General features: G+C 50.7%; 1 protein-coding gene across 4 annotated transcripts in view; it reads right to left on the bottom strand.

Annotated features, from left to right (window-relative positions):
* The window catches only part of FLOT2 (flotillin 2), a 566437-nt gene that overhangs the window by 226718 nt on the left and 318388 nt on the right, over positions 1–21331 (bottom strand). For all 4 annotated transcript variants that reach the window (XM_069615307.1, XM_069615304.1, XM_069615303.1 and 1 more), the window contains one exon: positions 20409–20527. In XM_069615307.1, the coding sequence (XP_069471408.1) occupies positions 20409–20527 (119 nt within the window). The remainder of the gene's footprint in view (positions 1–20408; positions 20528–21331) is intronic.

Below are 21331 nucleotides of genomic sequence, written 5' to 3'. Positions count from 1 at the left end.
CATTGATGGATTTCAACGCCATGCTACATGCAGAAAATACTTTTTTGGCCATAGGGTCCTATCTCATCATCCCTGGCCTGTGGAACAGTAGGGTAAGGCGATTTACTACCTGATGAAGTAGCTGCCTGAACAACCAGACTCTCCGGAGTTGGGCGTTGGAATATTCAGGGTCAGCAGAAGACACCCTATATTTAGCTGATCATTTTTTGTTAACCGCTGGGATTACCTCAGGTGTTTCCCAGTTTGCCAATATTCGCCTTTGTAATGCCGCATGAAATGGCACCACAGGATCCTCCTGTGGACCTTTGACCAAGATGTCTGTGAGGTTGTCTTGCTGAGAAGCAGGTGAGGGAGTGGACCACCCCATAAACTCTATTATCCTTGCCGTCAAGGTTCTATAAGGGGTTTCAGCATGTTCCCCTGGATCTGGTCTGGCAAATTCCACTTCTGGGGAAGTGTCCAACCAACTTGCTTCCTGTAAGGAAGCTTGGAGGTCTTTAAACCTACCTTCCTCAGAGGTAAATTTCTCTGGTACAGGAGTTGCAGATCCCTGCAACTGAAAAGGTCTTTCCTGATCCGAATCCTCCCCTTCTTCCTAACTAGATAAGACTCTGGAGTGATCAGGTCTTGAAAATGGTATAAATCCCATTTCCAGAGCAGAAAGAGCCAAATTCGTCACGATTGGCTGAGAAAATGTCGACGTGGTCGACGCGGACGTTAAAGGCTTCGAAGCCATCTAAAAAGGCATTGAGAAAGGTGGGCGAGGCCTCGATGAACTCGAGAGTATCTGAATTCTACTCGAGGTTGTCGACGAAATTCTCGTGATCGAGGCTCTGGGTATGGTCACTGGCTGTGAGGTGGGTGAGGGTTTGTCCTTTCTCGGCGTCGACGAAGACGGTATCGACTCGACTGACCTGTGCGTCGAAGAATCCTTCGCTAATGGTGTTGAAGACGCCGATCTATGCGTCGAAGGAATCTTCGACGGCGTCGAAGACGCGACTTTGCCTTTACTCGAGGGTTCGTGACGCTCTCGAGTGGCTTCTTTCGCCGGGTCCTGCGACTCGCAGCGTTTTGATTTTTCGGGTCCTTCACCCAGGGTATCACCCTCAGCAGTCTTCGAGGGGGTCGAGGCTGCTTTCTCGAAGACGCTCAGCATCTTTTTCCTGAATTCTTCCCACTCAGCCTGAGAGCTACGTTTTGTGGGGCAGGAGACCCTTTTTGGGAAACGGAAGAAGATGAGGAAGGGGATCTTCGACGTCTTTTTTAAATGCTTAGATCACGAAGAGTGATGGGAACTGCTTCGAGATCTAGAACGAGAATGTCTTTTGTGATGGCAAGACGAATGGCTCGACTACGCCGAGGAAACTTTCAAAGAAGTTTTAACTGCCTTACCTCTCTCGAGCTTCCCCTTACGCTCCTTCAAGGCTTTCGCCGTCATGGACATGCAGTCCTCGCACTCCGAACAATGGTGCTCGATTCCCAGGCACCACAAACAGATCCTGTGAGGATCCGTGAACGACATTTTCTTTCCACAGTCTCGACATTTTTTGAAGCCGGACCGTGGAGTCAGTTCGGGTGAGGAAGCCATTGAGTACGAGTCGGTATCCACGAGGAATAATAAAGTATACTTGACTGAATAACTAAGCAACGATATTCCGAGGCCCTACGAAGCGTGGAAAAACAGAACTGAGCAACGGACACTGCGGAAGTCTATTTATACGCATGATGACGTCGGCGCCGATATGGAGGCTGTCGAGGGCCATCGGCTCGAGGGACGTCGACGCGCAGCACCTTCTACTGAAAAATTTTTCCGAGGCCAGCAAGCTGGGAGATCTATTAAAGATAAGGAATACGTCGGAGGACACAATCCCTTCAAATGTTTTTTTTCTTTAAAAAGAACATACCAGGTGGTAGGTAAAATGGAAATTGTGCATGGGGTGTGCTGCTCCCAGTCTTCTAAAGTATCAAATGAAAAAAAGTTGCATAGAGAAAAAACAAAAGCAGACATGGAACCTACTGAGCCTGTCTCGGTTGTCTTTGTATATGCAGCTATGAACTTCCTTGCAAAGGTGCAAATGTTCCTTTGCTACTTAATATTAACCTGGTGGATCAAACCATAGTATCGTTCTTTGGAGCAAAAGAAATTAAGAGCAGATGGCCCTCTTCACAGAGAAATATGATGCCATGAGAGACTGCACTGGGTTGGTAAAATGAAAAGCAGACATCTCACACAGCGATTTCGAACTTTGAGTCCATTGTGAGGGGTCAGAAATGTGAGGCGGACAAGGTTTTCACAAGATGTCATTTTATTAAACAGAAAAGGGTTGGATAAACGCCTCACTATCTCTAACCTAACACTATAAAAGGAATCTGTCCCTCACACTTATACATACATTCAATACAAAGTGGGAAAAAAATGGTAAATAATCAGTTAGGTTCAACAAAGACCATGTCCTTCTAACATGGGTAGGGTCCCCGCAAAGCAGGCCTTTTCACTCAAGAGTTCAAATAACCAAGTGCTGGATTGTTGCCATGCTTGAATCAAGGTTCCTCTGGCTCCACAAAGGAACAAGTTACTTACCTGTAACTGTTCTCCAGCATGGGTATGGCATGGATTCACATGCTCATGAATATTCCCCGTCAGGCTGGGAATCCTCGGTAAAGAAAAAAAAATCAGTTTAGTTTCTGAATTGTCTTTCTACTAATAACAAATCACTGGTCTCTGGTCATTGTCAGAATCCTGTCACGTGTTAACCAACGGCTTGAAAACAAAAACAATGGCCCAATCATGGGTCGATCTGCATGCAGACGACGACTGCGTTCATGAAGCCATTCGCTGCACCATCTCACTTTCGCCGTCCCCAATTACCTAGATGTATCGGACACAGGTTGCCATGGTGACTTTGGCGTCCGATACACACTCGTTGCAGTGTTTGAGGGGTGGAGTCTGTTTCCATGTCAACCCATAAAAAACTTCCGGATTGCGCGAGTCACTGCTTCAGATTTTAGCCAAAATCACGGCTTCGCACACTTTTGAACTCTGTATGGTATCTTGTGCCTTGTCTTGCTTTCCAGTTTTCTAATCCCGACCCGGACCGCTATTAGGACTTGCCTTTGCCTGCTGAACGGATGGATACCTTCTGCCCGCACATTGACCAACCCGGACCGCTATTAGGATTTGCCTTTTGCCTGCTAAACTGATACCTTTCGGCCCGCACGATGACAGACCCGGAACGCCCCTTGAGAACCCCTTTCGCCTGCTGATTTGAAAACCTCTCGGCCTGCACGTTAACAGACTCTGAACATCCCTGGAATCCTACTCCTTTCAGTCATCATTTGTGAACCTGGATTGTTACTTACCTGCTCACATCAACTGGAACATCCGCTCCAATACCTGGACCCGTGGACAACGCTTCATTTCCCACGCTCCCTTTGGCATTGGCTGCATTGAAACATCTCCACATCGCACCAGTGTATTTCCACAAAGTGCCACAAACTGGAGACCTACTTTTCTTGGCGTTCAGGTTGTGAGGCGTCCTCGTGCCGGCGGGATAGTCCTGGGACTAGAGACATTTGTTTCCGTCTAGTGTCCTTGTGCCATCGGGTTAGATAATACAGTGGTTGCTCCGTGGGGCTATCCCAATCCAGCAGGAGCCTGTCCTGGTAAATCACAGTCCCTGACAGTATTATTCTACCTTGATTTCTGTGAGCTGCTTTTTGCTTTATCTTGCATCTTCTTTTACTCTTTAGAGATACCATTGTGAAAACTCTGATGGGAAGTGAAGCCTCTTAGATGGGTTTTTCTAGGCTGGTCTAACTTATTATGTTAGTGCCTTGCCAGTTTGGTCCAAAGATTAATGCCTTGCTAGTTCTTGCAAAGATTGAATATTCATTCTGACCTTCAGACTAACGTGCCATTGTTCCCTTTACAGAGCCTGGTCCTTCGTCTGGTGTTCTATCTTTCGACTAATTGACCCCTCTGGGTTTCACCTCAGGTACCTAGAGGAGTACATTGTAGGAAGAACTCTACTACTACACTACGGATTCAACTACCACGGATTCTGACAGACATCCTGCCCCCAGCCAATGAATGCCCTCTACCTAAGCCCCTCCTCTGGCAGCCATCTTCAGATTTGGTTGCACGTAAAGTGGCAATAGGACCAAGAGAAGAGCCGCAGAGGGGTTGGAGGGAGGGTTTGCATGTGAATCCATGCCAGACCCATGCTGGAGAACAACAGTTACTGGTAAGTAACTTGTTCCTTCTCCAGCATGGGGTCTGGCATGGATTCACATGCTCATGAATACAAGAATACATAGCAGTACACACATGCAAAACCACAGCAGGTGGCAAGTCTCAACATTAAGCATTACAACAACTCAACATTAAGCATATCTTACCTCCTCACCAGGCTCACCTTCAAGCGAACAGGTTGCGCAGCACTGCTTGGCCGACTCTGGACTCCTCCCTGGAATCCCGGTCGACGCAGTAGAATTTCGTGAAGGTGTGAGTCGAACTACATGTAGCAGCCCTGCAGATGTCCAGCAGGGTTACACCAGACAGGAACACTGTAGTAGTAGCGATCACTCTGGTCAAATGGGCTCTCAGACGACTGGGCAACAGTCGGTTTGCCAACCAATGACAGTGCATGATGCAGCCTGAGAGCCACCTGGAAATGGAAGCCTTGGAGAGGGCCTTCCCTAGATTCACAGCGCCAAAGTGCACAAACAGCTGTGATGTCTTCCGGAAACTCTTTGTGCGGTCCACATAGAACACATCCAGAGAGTGCAAAGTCCTCTCAGCCGGCAACGGGAAGAAAACAGGTAACACCAAGGGCTCGTTGAGATGGAAGTCCGACAGCACCTTGGGCATGAAGGAGGGGTGCGTCCTCAGCACTACCCTCATCTTGTGGAATGTCAGATACGGAGGCTTACACGAGAGGGCCTGGATCTCTCCCACGCGTCGTGCGGAGGAGATGGCCACAAGAAAGGCTGTCTTCCACAATAGGAATTTCAGCTGCGCCGAATGCAAACGCTCGAATGGTGGCCCCATGAGCCTGAAAATCTATAATTTGGGGGTTGTCCTACCCTGTACGATTCTAAAACATGCAAAACCACTTAAATGCAAAACTGGTTTTAAACCCTTTTGGAAGCCCATGCTCATGGGGCAACCACTGTTAGGAACAAACACTTGCTGCTAGTGAACACGTCTCAATTTTTGAAACTCAGCTTTTTATTATTAATTTGCTGATACTTAAATATTTTGCAAAAGAGTAATTTTATCTGCATAACAATTCATAATAACCATTGTACTGAACAAACACAAGATTATATCTACAAATCAGTGAAAAATTGTTCATAGATGCCCAAGGCGTAAACAGAACACATTTAACAAACAACTTCCTAGTAGGTGAAAAATACCATGTAGTTAGGTACATGAAACACAGAATGGGAGTACAGTTAGAGGAGACGTTGATTGTAGGTCTCCTATGCCCGGCTATAGTCTGACCTCATATTTGGTCAAATGAGCCTGGTCAGCACCACATTGAGCTCCCACGCCGGGGCCAGGGCCTTCACTGGCGGGAACGAGCGGAACAGTCCTTTCATGAACTCCTTCACCAGGCGGTGCGCCCACAGTGACAACCACTCCGTAGTTCTGGTGTAGCGGGAGATAGCCGCCAGATTGATTTTGATGGAGGCATGTGCCAGCTCTGCCTTGGCTAGCAGCAGCAAGTACGGCAGCACTTGAGGGGACGTAATCCGTAGAGGGTTGATCTTCTGTGCACAGCACCAGACAGAGAACCTCTTCCATTTATTTCCATAGCACTCAAGAGTCGAGGAAGCACTTGTCTTGGCACGCACCTCATTGCAGTTTGCCGGGAAATCGTAGCCTCCGAACTCCGTGCTGCAGGAGCCAGGCCTGTAGGTTCAGTGATTCTGGGTTGTGATGCAGGATTGCGCCTCCTTCCCTGGCGAGAAGATCTGCGTCTGTCGGCAGCCTGACTGGAGGGGACACTGACATGTCCAGAAGGTCCGGGAACCAAATCTGCCTTGGCCACGCCGGTACAACGAGGATCATCCTGCACCAATACCGTCTGAGTTGACTGATGAGTCGCAGAAGCAATGGCAACAGCGGGAACGCATAGAGGAACAGGCCCATCCCAGCGGAAGGAGAATGCATCCCCCAAGCTCCCCGGCTGGGGAAACCTGCTGGCGAACCTCCGGCACTTGGTGTTCGTCGCCATCGCAAACAGATCGATCTGGGGACTGCCCCATCGTCGGAAGAGAAGATCCACTTGACCCTGCCGAAGCTCCCACTCGTGGCAAGAGTGCAGCTCCCTGCTGAGTGAGTCGGCGATGCTGTTCTTCACTCCTGCCAGGTGGAAGGGTACCTGGAACATTCACTGAGTGACCGCCCAGTGCCAAAGATCCTACGCTTCCTTGGAGAGCGCCTGGGATCTGGTGCCCCCTGCTGCCGGTTGTAGAACATTGTGGTGGTGTTGTCGGTGAAGACCCGTACCACTTTGCTCTTGAGGGACGGAAGGAAGGACCTGAGGGCCCAGAACACAGACTGGAGCTCCAGGAGGTTGATGTACAGCGACCTCTCCTCCGGGAGCCAGAGGCCTCTTGCATGGAGATCTCCGGTGTGCACGCCCCATCCCTCCAGGCAGGCGTCCATCACAGTTTCCTGATGCGAAGGGGTCTGGATGTCCATGCCCGCCATGAGGTGTGCGCGGGTGCTCCACCACCGGATTGCTCGTCGTAAAGCTTTGTTGAGGGAGATCACGTCTTCGAAGCTTCCTGCCACTTGTATCCACCAAGCATCGAGGAACTCCTGCAGTAGATGCATCCCCAACCTGCACAGATGCACAAGGTAGATGCATGGCGACATCATGCCGAGCAGGGACTTGATGGATCTCACCTTGCCAACTTCCATGGTCAGCCTTTGTACCTTGCCGAGGATGGCTTTTATCCTCTCCTCCGACTGTGAAGCCAGCCGTGCCACTGTGTTGAGCCTGGCTCCCAGGAACAGGGCGCCCTGCGATGGCACCAAGCAGGACTAGTTTATCGAGAACCCCAGTTCCGTGAGCAGAAGGACGGTCTTCGCTCTTTGATCGACGGCAAGTTCTCTGGACCTCACTCGGATGAGCCAATCGTCCAGATAGGGGTAGACGTGGATCCGCTGGAGGCGCAGCCGCGCCGCCAGGCACTTGGTGAAGACCCTTGGTGCCGACTTCAACCCGAAGGGCAGTGCCTTGAATTGATAGTGCCGCCCCTGGACCACGAAGCGCAGAAATGTATGGGAATGTGGAGGTATGTATCCTCCAGGTCCAGCGACCACAAGAAGTCCCCCTTCCTCCAGCTGTCCCAGCACACGCTGAAGGGTGACCATCCGGAATAACCAGGTACTCACCACCTTACTCCTAGTCCATAGTCCCCTTTCCTCCATACTTATGGGACATCTCAGTCCTGTGGGACGGGACCGGAGCACTTTTGTAAAAAGCATCCCAATTTTATTTTTTCAAAAATGTGTCCTTCCTCTCTTTATGCACGGGGCCCGGCACGCGGCCGTAACCCCCGCCCACCTAGACTCCGCCCATCGCCCATCAGTCCTTTTCTATCGCCAGGTCAGAGACCTATTAGCAATAACAGAGGAACCTTATTAGAGGGGACGGCGGGCAGGCGTATGGAGGAAAGGGAACTATGGACTAGGAGTAAGGTAGTCACTATGGCGAGTAACCTGGTTATACTCCTACGTCCCGTCCCCTTTCCTCCATACTTATGGGAGATTCCCAAGCACTCCTAACTGGAACTACGGGTGGATGGAAATGCCCCTTATTGAAAAAGGTTCTTCAGCACAGCCTGACCAAACTGAGCATCAGCTCTCGAGCTCATGTCAAGACAATAAGACTTACAAAAAGCGGATGGAGAGGCCCAAGTAGCTGCCCTAGCGATGGACTCCCAGGGGACGCATTTCTGAAAAACAACCGCAGATGCCTTGCCCTGCACCAGGTGTGCAGGAATACCTTTAGGAGGTTTCAGCCCTTGGACGGTGAAAGACTAATGCAGGTGGCGATCCACCGAGAAATAGTCGCCTGCTTACCCTGAGGGTTACCGAAAGTCACAAAAAGTTGAGAACTCCTAAGCTCGGAAGTCCTGTCAAGGTAGAACTTAAGAGCCCTTCTGACATCAAGACGGTGCAGAACCCTTTCAGCCTCTGAGGCAGGTTCGGAAAAAAGACTGGCAGGGAGATCGACTGATTCAGATGGAATTCAGTTACCACCTTAGGTAGAAAGGCCGGGTTTGTCCGTAGGACTACCTTATCCTTGTGAAAGACCAAGAAGGGATGCTCCACTGACAAAGCCTGGAGCTCACCCACTCGCCTCACTGACGTAACGGCGACCAGAAGGAACACTTTCCAGGATAGGTACTTGAGGTCCACCGTGGCCATTGGTTCAAAAGGCTTATGGCACAGTGCAGTCAGGACTACATTTAGGTCCCACGGCGGGTGCGGACTACGAACTGGAGGGTAGAGGCGTGTCAAGCCTGCAAAATGCCTCTTAGCCTTGTAAGAGAATTCTCCCTAACACTCTTGAGTAACCCAGTGGTTAATTTCCCAAACCTAGTGAGTCCCCCAGAAGCTTTGCTGGATTTTCGGGGTTTGTTTTTTTCTCCTGCTAAGAGTGAGACTCTTTTACTCCCATTCTTAGGCATGATTTGAGGTATGTCTCTGACTATTTGTGTGATTTTGGGCTATGGGGTCTTTTACTCCATAGGGTATCATCTGTTTTTTGTGTATGTTACACAGCACCCTCAGTGCAGTAACACAGGGGTGTCATAGTGACCCCCAAACAGACTCCATACCCTGGGACCGACTACTGTCTCCAAGGGCATGTAAAGTCACCATTGACTTTACTAGTCCTAAATTGTGAACAAAACCAGTACAAGCCATCATATTGTGGAAGCACTGGAAGGGGTGCATTATATTGTCCCTGGGTCTGTTTTCAAGGGGGCACTGTCCAGTCCCCCCCTTGTCGAGTTTCTGGCTGGTGGCAGTGGTTACCACGCAAAATATTCCACCAGAATATTTCCTATGGGATTTTCCCATTGATTTTAAAACGCACCACTTTTTGGTGCAATGTTAAAGATACCGCTGGTTTATTTATTTAATATTAAATCAACGGTTGGGTCTTTTTGCCAGAACTCTTTTCTAAAATGGCGTTCGTGTGTCTCTGTAACTCTGACCAAGGTCGAGCCCTTTGTTCCACTTTTTGGCGGGCTTCTCCACAGAAGCCCTCCAAATGGTGCCACTCTGTCTGGGTTCCACAGGACGGGTGGGGATGGGAATTGGCACCCTGGACTGCGTTGCCTTAACAACTCAAGTCGCACTCTGTTCTGATTGGGCCAGTCGTGAGCCGCCCAGCTCACCACTTAGCATGTTTGAGTGACAGCTAGGCTTTTGAATGGGGGTTTTTCTGCATAAAAGCAGGGCCTTTGGCACTGGAACTTCAGAAGTCGCCACAGGACCTAAGAATCCGGAGGGAAGAAGCTGAGCCATCTATGACGACACCACCGGTGGAGCCCTGCTGCAACAAACTCACGACTTTCCCAACGACAAGAGAAGATCTTCTGCTGGACGAGTCTTCTTCCTCTGAGCTGGTGGGACCAACCAGTTTGCCTTTTTCGCCTTCCAAATACGTCTCTTGATCGAATCGCCAGTGCCAAGCACCCCGGCCGGCCGGATAGCCAAGCTTCACCACTTTGACCGTGAATAAAAGGAACACCTTTATCGACGAACTCCGCGGCTGGTTTCATCCCTGTGCAGTGCAACGACTCCACGTTTCCTCCTCGACGAGATCCTCTGTTCCCCTGGTCGAAACAACGAACTGCAACCACTGCCAGAAACAACTGTCACCACTGGAGCTTCCTCTCTCTTTAAGGTATTGTGTCCTGCCTGGCGTCCCTTTCTTCGGTTTGCCCAAGGTGACCCTTAAATCCTTGGCTTTCCAACTGGGTTGGCCCCAGACCTAACTACCTTCTGAATCACCCCAACCTCTTTTGAACATTCTGCAAAGTGCATTTTAAACTGTGTGATCCTGGGCACATTTCGCTTTGCTCCATTTAAAGTTGGCCTGGCCTATGAACTTTGGCTCTACAGTATATACTGCCTTTTATTCCCTTGCTGAGAACTCCTAAAAGTGTTTGGACCTGTTTTATTTCTATGCTCTGCCTTTTTCTCTCCCTTTAACTGAACTATTGGAGTGCCATCAGGTTATGCGCTCACATCTGTTTAACAAATCGTGGGGTTTTAACTCTGACTTGTCTAATAGTTATCAAGGGAGGTGTGTATACTTTACCCGACTGTTTTAACTTGCTTTTGATTTAGAGTGCTAGTATATTGCCTAAAGTGCATTTTAAATAAATTATATACTTTTTATACAAAGCTCTGGTCAGTGTTTGTTTGCTCTACTGTGTATACTCTATATACTGCCCTACTCTTCTTGAGAGAAGTCTGACTGCTCAACGACAGCTACCAGGTAAATCTGGGTGGTGCAGACTGCTACCAATTGGGTTTACTGCTGACTTAATCTTTTTGCAGTGTTCCCCAAGGGAACTACACAGGATTCTGCCTAACACAGAATAAGAACATTGGTCTGTAGAAAGATAAGCTGAGACCGCTGAAAGGTAAGTTCTGCATGACAGAACGTGAACACCCGACTCTGCTAGGGAGGACATGAAGGACAGCACTTCATAGCCACCCTTGGATCCAACTGCTTTTCCAAACACCAATGACAGAACCTGAGCCATTTACTCCTGTATTGGGATCTGGTCGAGGGTTTCCTGGCTGCCTGGATAATACGCATGTTATCCGCAGACAAGTTAAGATGCTCTAAAGACCTGAACTCAGGCACCATGCCACCAAGCTGAGCGATTCCGGGGAGGGGTGCCACATCTGCTGTTCCCCCTGAGGAAGAAGATCGGGGGTCACTGGTAACCTGATCGGCGGGTACACCGACAGGTGTTGAAGTTCTGAGAACCAAAACCTGGCCGGCCACCAAGGGGCTATGAGTAGAAGGGAGAAGTTCAGAGTTCTTCAGCTTACAAATTGCACGATGGACTAGAGGCAGAGGCGGGAAGGCATAAGCTCTAATGTTGTGCCATGGAATCTCGAGAGCATCCCCCAGAGCGGAGGCTCCCAGCCCCCCTCTGGAGGCATACCGAGGAAGCTTCTTGTTCACTGCCGTAGCGAAGAGATCCACCTCCGGTGTGCCCCAGCGCAACCAACGCAACCTCCACCTTCAACTCCCACTCGTAGTGACCACTGTCCGCCGGCTGAGGGCACCCGCTGTGACATTCAGCTGGCCCGGGATGTGCACTGCAAGCAGCCAGACACCATGAAGCACGGCCCACTCCCAAATCTGGATGGACAGGTCCACGGGGGGGGGGGGGGGACTTTGTTCCTCCTTGCTTGTTGATGTAATACATCGACACCACATTGCCTACAAGATGGTCCGCATACGCACGGAGAATGATCGGTCTGAACGCTAGGAAGATCGCTAGAAGCTCCAGATGATTTATGTGAAGGAGCTTGCCATGAGGCGACCAGAGGTCAGAGATCTGGAGAAGCTCTAACGTCGCACCCCACCCCAGGAGGGAGAAGTCAGTCGTGATCGTCACCATAGGGGCTGGGTCCTGAAACCCCGCACCCACCGACAGGTTGCTGCGAGATGACCACCATTCCAGGTCCCCTCTCATGGAAGCCGGAATCATTATCAGCTTGGAATCTGGGTCCACAGCCTGACGCCACGAACTCTGAAGAGCCATCTGGGTCTGTCTCATCTTAGGAAGAGGAAGAGCCAGCACACACAAGGCCATGAGGCCCAGAAGCCTCTGGAACCACCAGGCCAACATGCTCTCCGACTGAGCAAACATTTGACACGGGGCTAACAGATCCGCCATTCTGTCCCCGGTCAGGTACACTCTGCAGTCGATCGTGTTGCAGCGAAAACCCAGGAAAATCGGGTCCTGCGAGACCGTCATGGAAGATTTCCGCCAGTTCACCGACAGCCCAAGATGGAACAGGAGCTGAAGGAGAGACTGGAGATTGCCCGCTGCTGCCAGCGGACAAGGGCTGCGTAAGAGCCAATCATCCAAATATGGATACACATGGATACCCTGGAAACGAAGATCGGCTTTAATCGCCGACATCTTCGTGAAGACACGCAGCGCCGAGCTGAGGCCAAAAGGAAGCACTCGAAACTGAAAGTGCTCCTCTCCCAAAGAGAAACAAAGATATCTCCTGTGTGGGTTCCAAATCAGGATATGCATGTACGCATCTTGAAGATCCACCACGCTGAGCCAATCGCCCATCTGCAAGGAAGAACATATCTGGCTGGGCGTGATCATCTTGAATTTCTCTTGGGGTAGGAAAAGATTGAACTGGGAAAGGTCTAGGATAGTGCGCAGGCCAGCCTGGTTGGGTTTGGACACCGTAAACAGCTGGGAGTAGATGTCCTCCCCTAGCTCCCCCAGGGGAACTGGTTCCACAGCTCTGAGGTCCAGAAGTTTCTGAACTTCGGCTTTGCGGGAGGGCGAGCCCGACAGCTGAAAAGGAGGGTTGACGGTGTGGGGATGGGTGTAAGCGGAAGCCCGCCAGAGCGACTGACAAGACCCATCTGTCCTCTGTGATGGTCTGCCAAGCCTCCCAATGAGACGCAATGCGTCCTCCCACCGGGGTCTTGTGCGAGCGCGGAAAACCCTCATTTAGTAGGTTTATTGGTGGCGTTGCCACCTGAACCTGAGGAGGAGGCGGAGGAGCGGGAGAAAAACAACGTTGTTTGCTGCCTACGTCGGTTGTTCCCCGCAGGGGTATCCACTCTTCGAGATTTTCTTTCGAGGAAGCCCCTAAAGCCAGAGGAAGGTCAGCTTTGCGACAACAGTCTCTGGGTTTTGAAAGGAGTCTTAACAAGGACCGACAAGGACTTAGCTGTCGGAGTGCTATCCTTCATCTTGGGGAGCTCTACATCTGTTGTAGAATGAAAGAGCTCCTTCCCATCAAAAAGAAGGTCCAACACCTTGTCCTGCACATCTTTTGAGAATTTAGTTGCATGCAACGCGCCGGCTGTGAGGTATGAACCCCCCAGCATAAGGCCCCGAGCCGAGGTGTCTACGTGATGAGCTGCAGCCTCCAGGAGAACCTGTGCCAAGACCCTGGCGTCGGATAGACCCCCCTTTAAAGTCTTCCAGTTTCTGAACCAGGATGAACTCTTCAAACTCTGACAGACCTTTCTACATCTGCATATTAGCCCCCGCTAACAGCAGTTCGGCGTTGGCCTGCCTGAGCTGCAAGGCCGAGTTGGCAAAGATTTTCCTCCCAAGGGACTCAAGGAGCTTGTCCTCCTTTCCCAGAACCTGAGTAGCCATCGTGGAAGAGGATGCTGCAGGCCTGGATTGCAAAGTGGCTGTGCCCACCACTGTGGAGGAAGGGGGCAGACAAGACAACAGGGCCACCTCTTCCAAAGAATGCAGCCTGTATCTCGCGTCAATTTTCTTATTGACAAAATGTCCAGAGTGTGGCTTTTCCCAGACCCTGCGGACCTCGGCCAGAACGTCCTTCTGCAAGAACAGGCCGGTACACTCCGAAGGAGACAGGGTGAACGCCCCAGAAAGCACGCCCTCTTGCGGAGCGGGTGCCTCGGGCACTGGAACATCCAAGAAGCACACCATGTCCACTACCCGGTCATGAAAAGCTCTAATAGAGCGGGGCAGGTTCTCGTCGTCCTGATCGCCCTGCGCTTCAGCTGACAGGTCAGGATCCTGCTGAACCGTGTCAGGCGCTGCCTTGTCCACAGGGGACAACGGGGGCAAAGGCGGAAGGGTTAGGAAAGGCACCGTAGGCAAGGGAGGCGCCGGCGGAACCACTGGAGGAACGGATGGAGCCGGAGATGCAGGTAGACATATCTCCCTGAAAAGCCCTTTAAAATATTCCCTCATGGGGTCGGTACGCATTAATGTTTGAAATGTACCGAAAAAAGCCTCCTCCGGGACTGCCTCGGAACCTGAGGAGACTTCTCACGAGGTGGACAAAACCAGGGACGCAACGGAGAAGGGTGCCACACAGGGCCCTCCACCAACGTATCCACATAAATCAAAGGTGCCGACCCCGCAGGCAAAGAAACATTGTGCGGAAGAGGCATCCGGGTGTTCCAATCGTAAATTGGCCGATAAGGATGCGCACAAGGGACTATGTTCACCCAAGGAACCAAGCCCTACACTGGAGGCCGATGGCATAGTTGTAGCACCTAAAATGGCCGCCGCGGTCGTGGCGGGAACGGCGGCACGTGAGTAAGTGAGGCACGGGTCTCCGTCAATGGATCAGCGGTCTTAACTTTAGCCTTAACATAAGGAACCTCGGCAGAGCCGGTACTATGAGGCCTGGAATGTTTCTGCGACATGCCAACCGCCAAACCAGCCTTTCCAGGAAGGATCTCGGCACTGCCGGTAAAGAAGAGCTTTCCTTCTTTGCCCCCTCAACAGATCTGGTATCGTTGCAAGAGCGGGAACGGTGAGCAACAGCCTTCACCGGTAAGGCCTTGTCAGGCCTCTCAGAAATGTTGCTAACTTTAGCCTCAGAAAGAGGGACCTCGGACCCACATCCAGTGGCAGCCTTTTCCACGCGGGCCTCGAACATCTGTTCGGTAACAGCAAGCTCCACCAAGGCCTCGGCGTGCACCCCGGTCTAATTTTTGAGGGAAGCCGACAGAGGCCTCAGAGCGAGCTCCGGTATCCCACGATTCAGTAGAACTAGGTCTACAAACAGTTCCCACAGGAGGAGGCTCGGAGCGTGCTCCGGTATCCACAGGACTCTTATGGAGACCCTTGGAGAAAACTCTGATAAAATTATTAGGCCCAACGGGCACCTCAGGGTGAACCCCTCGGTGACAGAGCGATCAACACCCCTCACGGTCCGAGAGGAACCTGGAAAGGTATCCCCCGGCCGGGGTGCTCTGAAAAGTAAAGAACTTACCGGGCGTTTTTTCTTCTAGTCGATGAACGCCTGAAAATGTGAAGGAGGAGTTGGTCGGAACACCTCCTCCCACCGCTCCAACCGATGTTGAAGTGCCCGGACCGAATGGGAGTCGTAAAAACAGGAATCCCAATAGTGATCTGGGCACAAGCACTCGCGAGGGCGGATCCCCATCCTAAGAGGATGGGGATCCACCCTCGTGAAACGACGGTGACAGTAACAATCTGGAAAGTCTAGTTTGAACGACAGACAGATACACGATCGCTGGCGAGAGCCAGAGAGGAAAATCTTCCGAGGATGCAAGTGTGTCCAGCCCCGAACAAGCGGAGAAAAGGACTGATGGGCGGAGCCTAGGTAGGCGGGGTTACGGCCACGTGCTGGGCCCCGCGCAGAAATAGAGGAAGGACACATTTTTGAAAGACATTTTTTGGGATACTTTTTACAAAAGTGCTCCGGTCCCGTCCCACAAGACGGAGAGATGTCCCATAAGTATGGAGGAAAGGGGACGGGACGTTGGAGTATTTGAGATTTTATGTATTTGTTGAGGCGGCGGAGGTCTAAGATGGGTCATCAGCCGCCAATCTTCTTTTGGACGAGGAAATACTGCGAGTATACTACTGAGCCCCGGAGTCTCTTCGGGGCAAGCTCTATCGCGCCCTTTTTCAGCATCGCTCGTACCTCCAGAAGTAGCTGTGGAAAGTGGTTTTCTTTCCTGGCCACCGGTGGAAAGTGTGGCCACTTCCTTTGGAACTCGTGTGCCCATGGGCAAGGGCATCCAGCACCCAACCGTCGGTGGAGATTGACTTCCACGCGCTGACAAAGTTTGCCAGCGGGCTTCCCAAATGGGGTGCTCAGGTGGGGGCCAGACGTCATGGCCAGTTCAATCCTGCTTCGCAGAGGCCTTGCCACCTTGGGCCCCTTGGCGACGACGATGTCCACCGGCCTTGCTGCGGCCTCTGTAGGGTTCCTGCCACGAAGTGTGGGCCGCTTGACGGTACAATGAAGAGCTGCCGCCGAATCCTTTGGAGGCATCTTCAGACTTGCCTCCGGAGATCAAAAAGGACGGCAGTCACTGATGAAGCGTGCCCAAGGCACGGCCGTCTCGGTGTCTGCCTTGATAGCCTGCAGTGACTCGTCCACCACCTTACCGAACAGGTGGTTCCCGTCAAAGGGCATGTCCAGTACCCTGGTCTGTATGTCCTGGCGGAAGTCGGTGGCCCCGAGTCAACCGCACCGGCGAAGGCAAATGCTGTTGCCATCTGGCAAAACCCATGGTCGGCGAGGTCTGTGGCTACCGTGATGGTGTGGTCTGAAGTCACCCCGCCCTCTTGTAAGATTTCAAGGGCTTGCGCCCTCTTGACGTCCGGGAGGAAGTCCAAGAGGGGGGCGATTTTAAACCACAGCTTCCTATCGTAGCGGGCCACGAAAGCGAGAGCGTTGGCCGCCTTGGTTGTTGCTGCCGACGAGATGACCCGACATCCCATGACATCTAGCTTCTTCCCCTCGCCGTCCGGCGGGGAGGTGGAAGTAGATGGCGTCGCCCCTGCCGATTTCTTCTTAGCTGCCACGACCACCACCGAATCCGGGGATGGCTGTGCCGTGACGCACATAGGTGCGGAATCTGGGTCCCGGTACTTCTTCTCGTTCCAGTCTCTTTGCAGGGGCTGTGGAGGGGTTCTACAGCAGGGCCAGTCCTTTGTCCCATATGTTTTCCAACAGCGGGACTGAGAGTACGGTCTTCCTCTTGACCACTCGTCGTTAAGGAAGGAATCCCTCCTCCTGCTCTTCGGGGCATAGCTGGAAAAGCTCTGAGGCCCTTGCAATCATGGCACGAAACTAGCCATTTTCGTCGGGAGGGGAAGCCAGACGAGGGGGCGATGGGAGATCTGTTCCATCGTCTCTGCTGTCGCCTGTCCCCGTCGTTGCCGTCTCAGTCTCCGTCTCATCCCTCGGCGGAAGGGATGAGGTGCAGGATGGAAGGGTTGGGAGGATGGACTCGAATCCGCTTGGCTGGCGGACTCCCCGACAGTCCAGGCGCCGCTGGATCGTCTGCCGGAGGCAAGGGCAACCTTGTCCTTATCTCTGTGCACAGAGTGTGCAGCGCCAGCAAGATGTCTTCCGATCTGTCCCACAGTGGTGGCATCTGTTGCGACGGGAGCGGCGGCAGAGACTCCTCCGGTTACTCGTCAACCTGCCGTTCTTCGTCGGCTCCACCCTCGCTCTCCACGTCCACCTCGTCGGGATCCTTCCCGTAGGTCCTGACCAAGTCGATCCTCTTGTCCAGGAGACTGACTTGATGAGAGCCATCTCGTCCTCGGAGGAGGCATCAGTCTGGTAGGACTACTGTGCCCCCCCTTCAGCCCAGGGTTTCACAGGGGTCTTTTTGATCGGTTAGAAAGAAGATTCCCTCGGGGATGGCAGGGATAGTCCTGGAGGTCGTCTCCACTGGGGTCGCCTCTGCGGGCTTCGCCAGGGACGCAACGATTCCCTCAATCGAGGCCTTAGCCAGGTGAATCTGGGCCTTCATGACCTTCCCCGTGGGGGAGGGTCATCGCCTCGCTCCCACTTGGCTTTCTCCATCGGGATCGTCCGGGGCTTCTCCCGAAGCTTAACGGGTTCTCCGACTTCATTTTCACCGAGCCGGAGCGTAGGCTCGTGGTGGACTGCGTTGGTGACGTTGCACCCAGCCTGGCAGCCGAGGAGCCCGAACCAACGGTGCTCCCGGTGCCCGCAGACCCGCAGTGCTTTGCCTTCTGTTGAGCCCCCGTCGCCCTCAAAGGTCTTAGAAGACCGCTCAGATGACGACTTCTCACCTGCTGGCGGGCTCTTCGCCACCAGCCTGTCAGCGAGTCATTTACGACAGTCCTTCTTGGTCCGGATGGACATGTTCTTGCAGAACGCACAATCCTGCTCTACGTGCAACTTGTCGGAGTGCAGGCACTAGAGGCACCGGGAGTGCTCATCCTCCTTGAAGACGTACTGTAGTCCACATCCTGGGCAGATCCTAAAGAGCTTGGATCCAACGGGCGTCGAGTCGCCTTTGTCTTGAGCCATGTGTACGCGTGGTAGGCCTCAAAGATCTACCGGAATCCACCAAGAAGTGAAATTCGACGAAACGTGTCCCCGTTAATCAGAAGATGCACCGGTGGAGCTTGAAGCTCAAATTGACCGAAAAAAATAAGAGTAAACTCTTAGAAAAATCGCAACACGCAGTAAAAGCTCAAGGGCTAAGCAAGAGGACTCCCAACACTTGAAAGTGCAGTAAAAATCTGAAGATGGCTGCCAGAGGAGGGGCTTAGGTAGAGGGCAATCATTGGCTGGGGGCAGTATGACCCAGAGACCAGTGATTGGTTATTAGTAGAAAAACAGTTCAGAAACAAAACAAACTGATTTTTTCTTTACTGAGGATTCCCAGCCTGATGACGGGGAATATTCATGAGCATGTGAATCCATGCCAAACCCCATGCTGGAGAAGAGGTTCTCCGCTTCACTTTAACCAATAGTTCAATTTGATGATAGACCTTTGCCTTTCCACTTATAGCAAAAGTTCAACACATTTTCTTTATCAACAATACAGTTTGTTAGGATGATCTCACCAGTTTATGCTGCTTCTTCTTGAGAAACTTTAACACCACAGTCCTTCATTGATTTCTTCCAGGTCCACCTAGCTGCCAGGAGTACCACTACGAAGTTCCTGCTCTGGTATACTTGCCTGCCATAGTTGAGAAGAACCTTCAACACTACTACGAATATTTATGTGGTTAAGTTTACTTCCAACAACTTGGATAAATAAAATGACTTTGAAGAACATAAGAACTCCTTTCAGGAAAACAGTTTAAATTGATGTTCATTCCATTCTTAGTTTTGCCACAGGCAATGCAGGTTGTGCTCGTCTCCCCCTGAATATGGATGACAATTACTGTGAATGGAGTGCAATTAGGTTTACTCCAATCATGGCATACAATGGTCTACCAGAACTTCTGTACGAGTATAGAGTGGTCACTCACTTGGGTTGCATGGAATGTTACATATCTCCACCAACTGACCATAGCCGTCAGCGTTGCAAATTTATGTAGATCGGCCTACCATCGAGAGAATGAGTTTTGAATATACCATTTAACAAATGGGGAAAGCAGAAGAACATTGGACAGGTACAAAAATAATCAGACTGACAATTTTAGTAAAAAGGCTTATGCACGATGACTTCACAGTTCTCAATCTACAGACACTGCAGCCTCAATTTCAATACTGGAAATGGTCTAGCTTACTTACCTTTGCCGAATGGCAACTTTACTGAACTATGTTTTGCTGCATTCCCCCACCAGAGTTATTTTACTACAGATATATGGTAAGGTATAATGGTGGGGGAGGGTAGCCAGGTGCTGCAGAGGTAGTTTGTGTGGAAAGTCCCCAATCCCAACCAGACCCCTGGTAAAAATGAAATAAACTAATTCACTACAAATTCATTTGGCAAAGAAACTGCAGCACTCCATACAACTCTGGATATAAAAGGAAGCCTAGAATTGATGAGGTGTCAAAAAGGTAATTGTCTGGACCTCTCAGACACTATATTCACAGACGTAGGGTACACATTCACTGAAAACAGCCAGCAATGGGGAGCAAGTTTTAAAAGCTTAGGCATAGTTTTCTTTGGCTTTTGCCTTACTGCTCGTGTTGGACAACACGGTCAGTATAAAAATTTAGTTTGTTTTCCAAGTCAGCATATTAAGCTATAATCCAGGCTACAGGTGAATGTAAAATTATAAAATGCAAAAGTGCATAAATCATATAAAGCCCACAAACTTGAACAACTTTAGTAAAACGGACTTCACGAGTGGACAAACAATTATAGTTCTTGGTAAACAATTGGATAAACCACAAGAGAAAGCGAGCAATGATGCACTCAGAGAAAGAGAAGGGGTATACACTGCACAGCTCCAGAAATAGTAGAGCCACACATGAACTCGCAGGTTGCAGAAACAACGATTAGTGATGACTGAAAGGTTTGAATGATTAATCTAAAAACCACTGGCATTGCTCAGGGCAACGCTAGACCATTGTTATTTAGACTTCAATTCATTAAATAATGGGGAAGACCACATGCAAATCAAGCTTGGCCCCATCCAAAAATTAACCCACACTCTAGGCTACATCCCTTTAGCTTGAGATCAAATGTGACATCCAGTGTACAGTCCACTAAAATACAAGTTCTTGCCCCAGTACACTTGTCTAAAAGGTTGTCTTTTGGGATGTCCGAAGTGTGACACTGGAGTAAATATGTATTTTTTCCGATATGAAGGCACAATTAAGTGCTCTCCAATTGTCCTCACTGCCAAACAAATGCTAAAATAAAATTCCACTGTATTAATTTGCCTTTCCGTACCTTAATAGTGAAGCTCAGGATTTCGATACCCATTCGTCCAACATCGGGTGATGCCACCTCCCGCACTAGCTTGGCAAATTGGTCCCGGTCTTGATAGATTTGTTCAACTGTAAGCGTACCTGATGGCACAATTTGAAATAAAAAAGTTAACACTGTTCCCCAGGAGACCTGTAAGCCGAAAAGAACAGTTAACATGGCTCGTGCATGAAAATGAAGGTTGATTCACTTGTTCTGCAGTCAAACTTTGCACTTCCTTAACCCATAACCAATTTCTTAATGCAAATAGTTGTGTCGAAGCTGTAACATGCAATCCCTATTTCCATCTCCCAGAAGGCATAAAATGCACAGTAGAAACATATTCCGATAATCATGTAAAACAACTGCATTACATTATCACAGCCCATGAAATGACAGTTTTTTCTGTTAGGTTTTAAGTAGTGTGACAAAGCCTCCTCCACTTGGGCATGGGAGAGCCAAAGGCAGCAAGAAAGGCTCCTCGAGCCCCTCAGGGGATCCCAAGAGCCTCAAGTTCAGAGGGTGCAAAGGAACTTCCCACCTAAACCCAAACCGACATTGATACACACATTTTCCCTTTAAGGGCATAAACTTGGAGCGTTTTGAGTACCCCGGTAGGTGTTGTAAGAAATCAGGTGTCTCACCTGCCAGTTCCCCATGACACGGCTATCGCCTTTGATCTAGACACTGGGGGTGGACCAGTGCGGGAGGATCTCCTGGGTGAGGGGTTTTTGGGGAGTGGGGGTGAGGCACGGTATTCCGCCCCCCCCCCCCTTATTTTGTTTATCCAACCCATCATATGTTTTAGGATGCTCAGAGTTGGAGGTCCTGAGCACGATTATGTTGGGTGCAATATGGACGACAAAGGCATACATAGCTGGGCTGGCCAGCCTCCGATAGAGAAGCAA

Source organism: Ambystoma mexicanum, chromosome 9 (assembly GCF_040938575.1).
Source record: "Ambystoma mexicanum isolate Mex_15411 chromosome 9, UKY_AmexF1_1, whole genome shotgun sequence".
Lineage (NCBI taxonomy): Eukaryota > Metazoa > Chordata > Amphibia > Caudata > Ambystomatidae > Ambystoma > Ambystoma mexicanum.
This window is presented reverse-complemented; position numbering and strand designations above follow the sequence as displayed.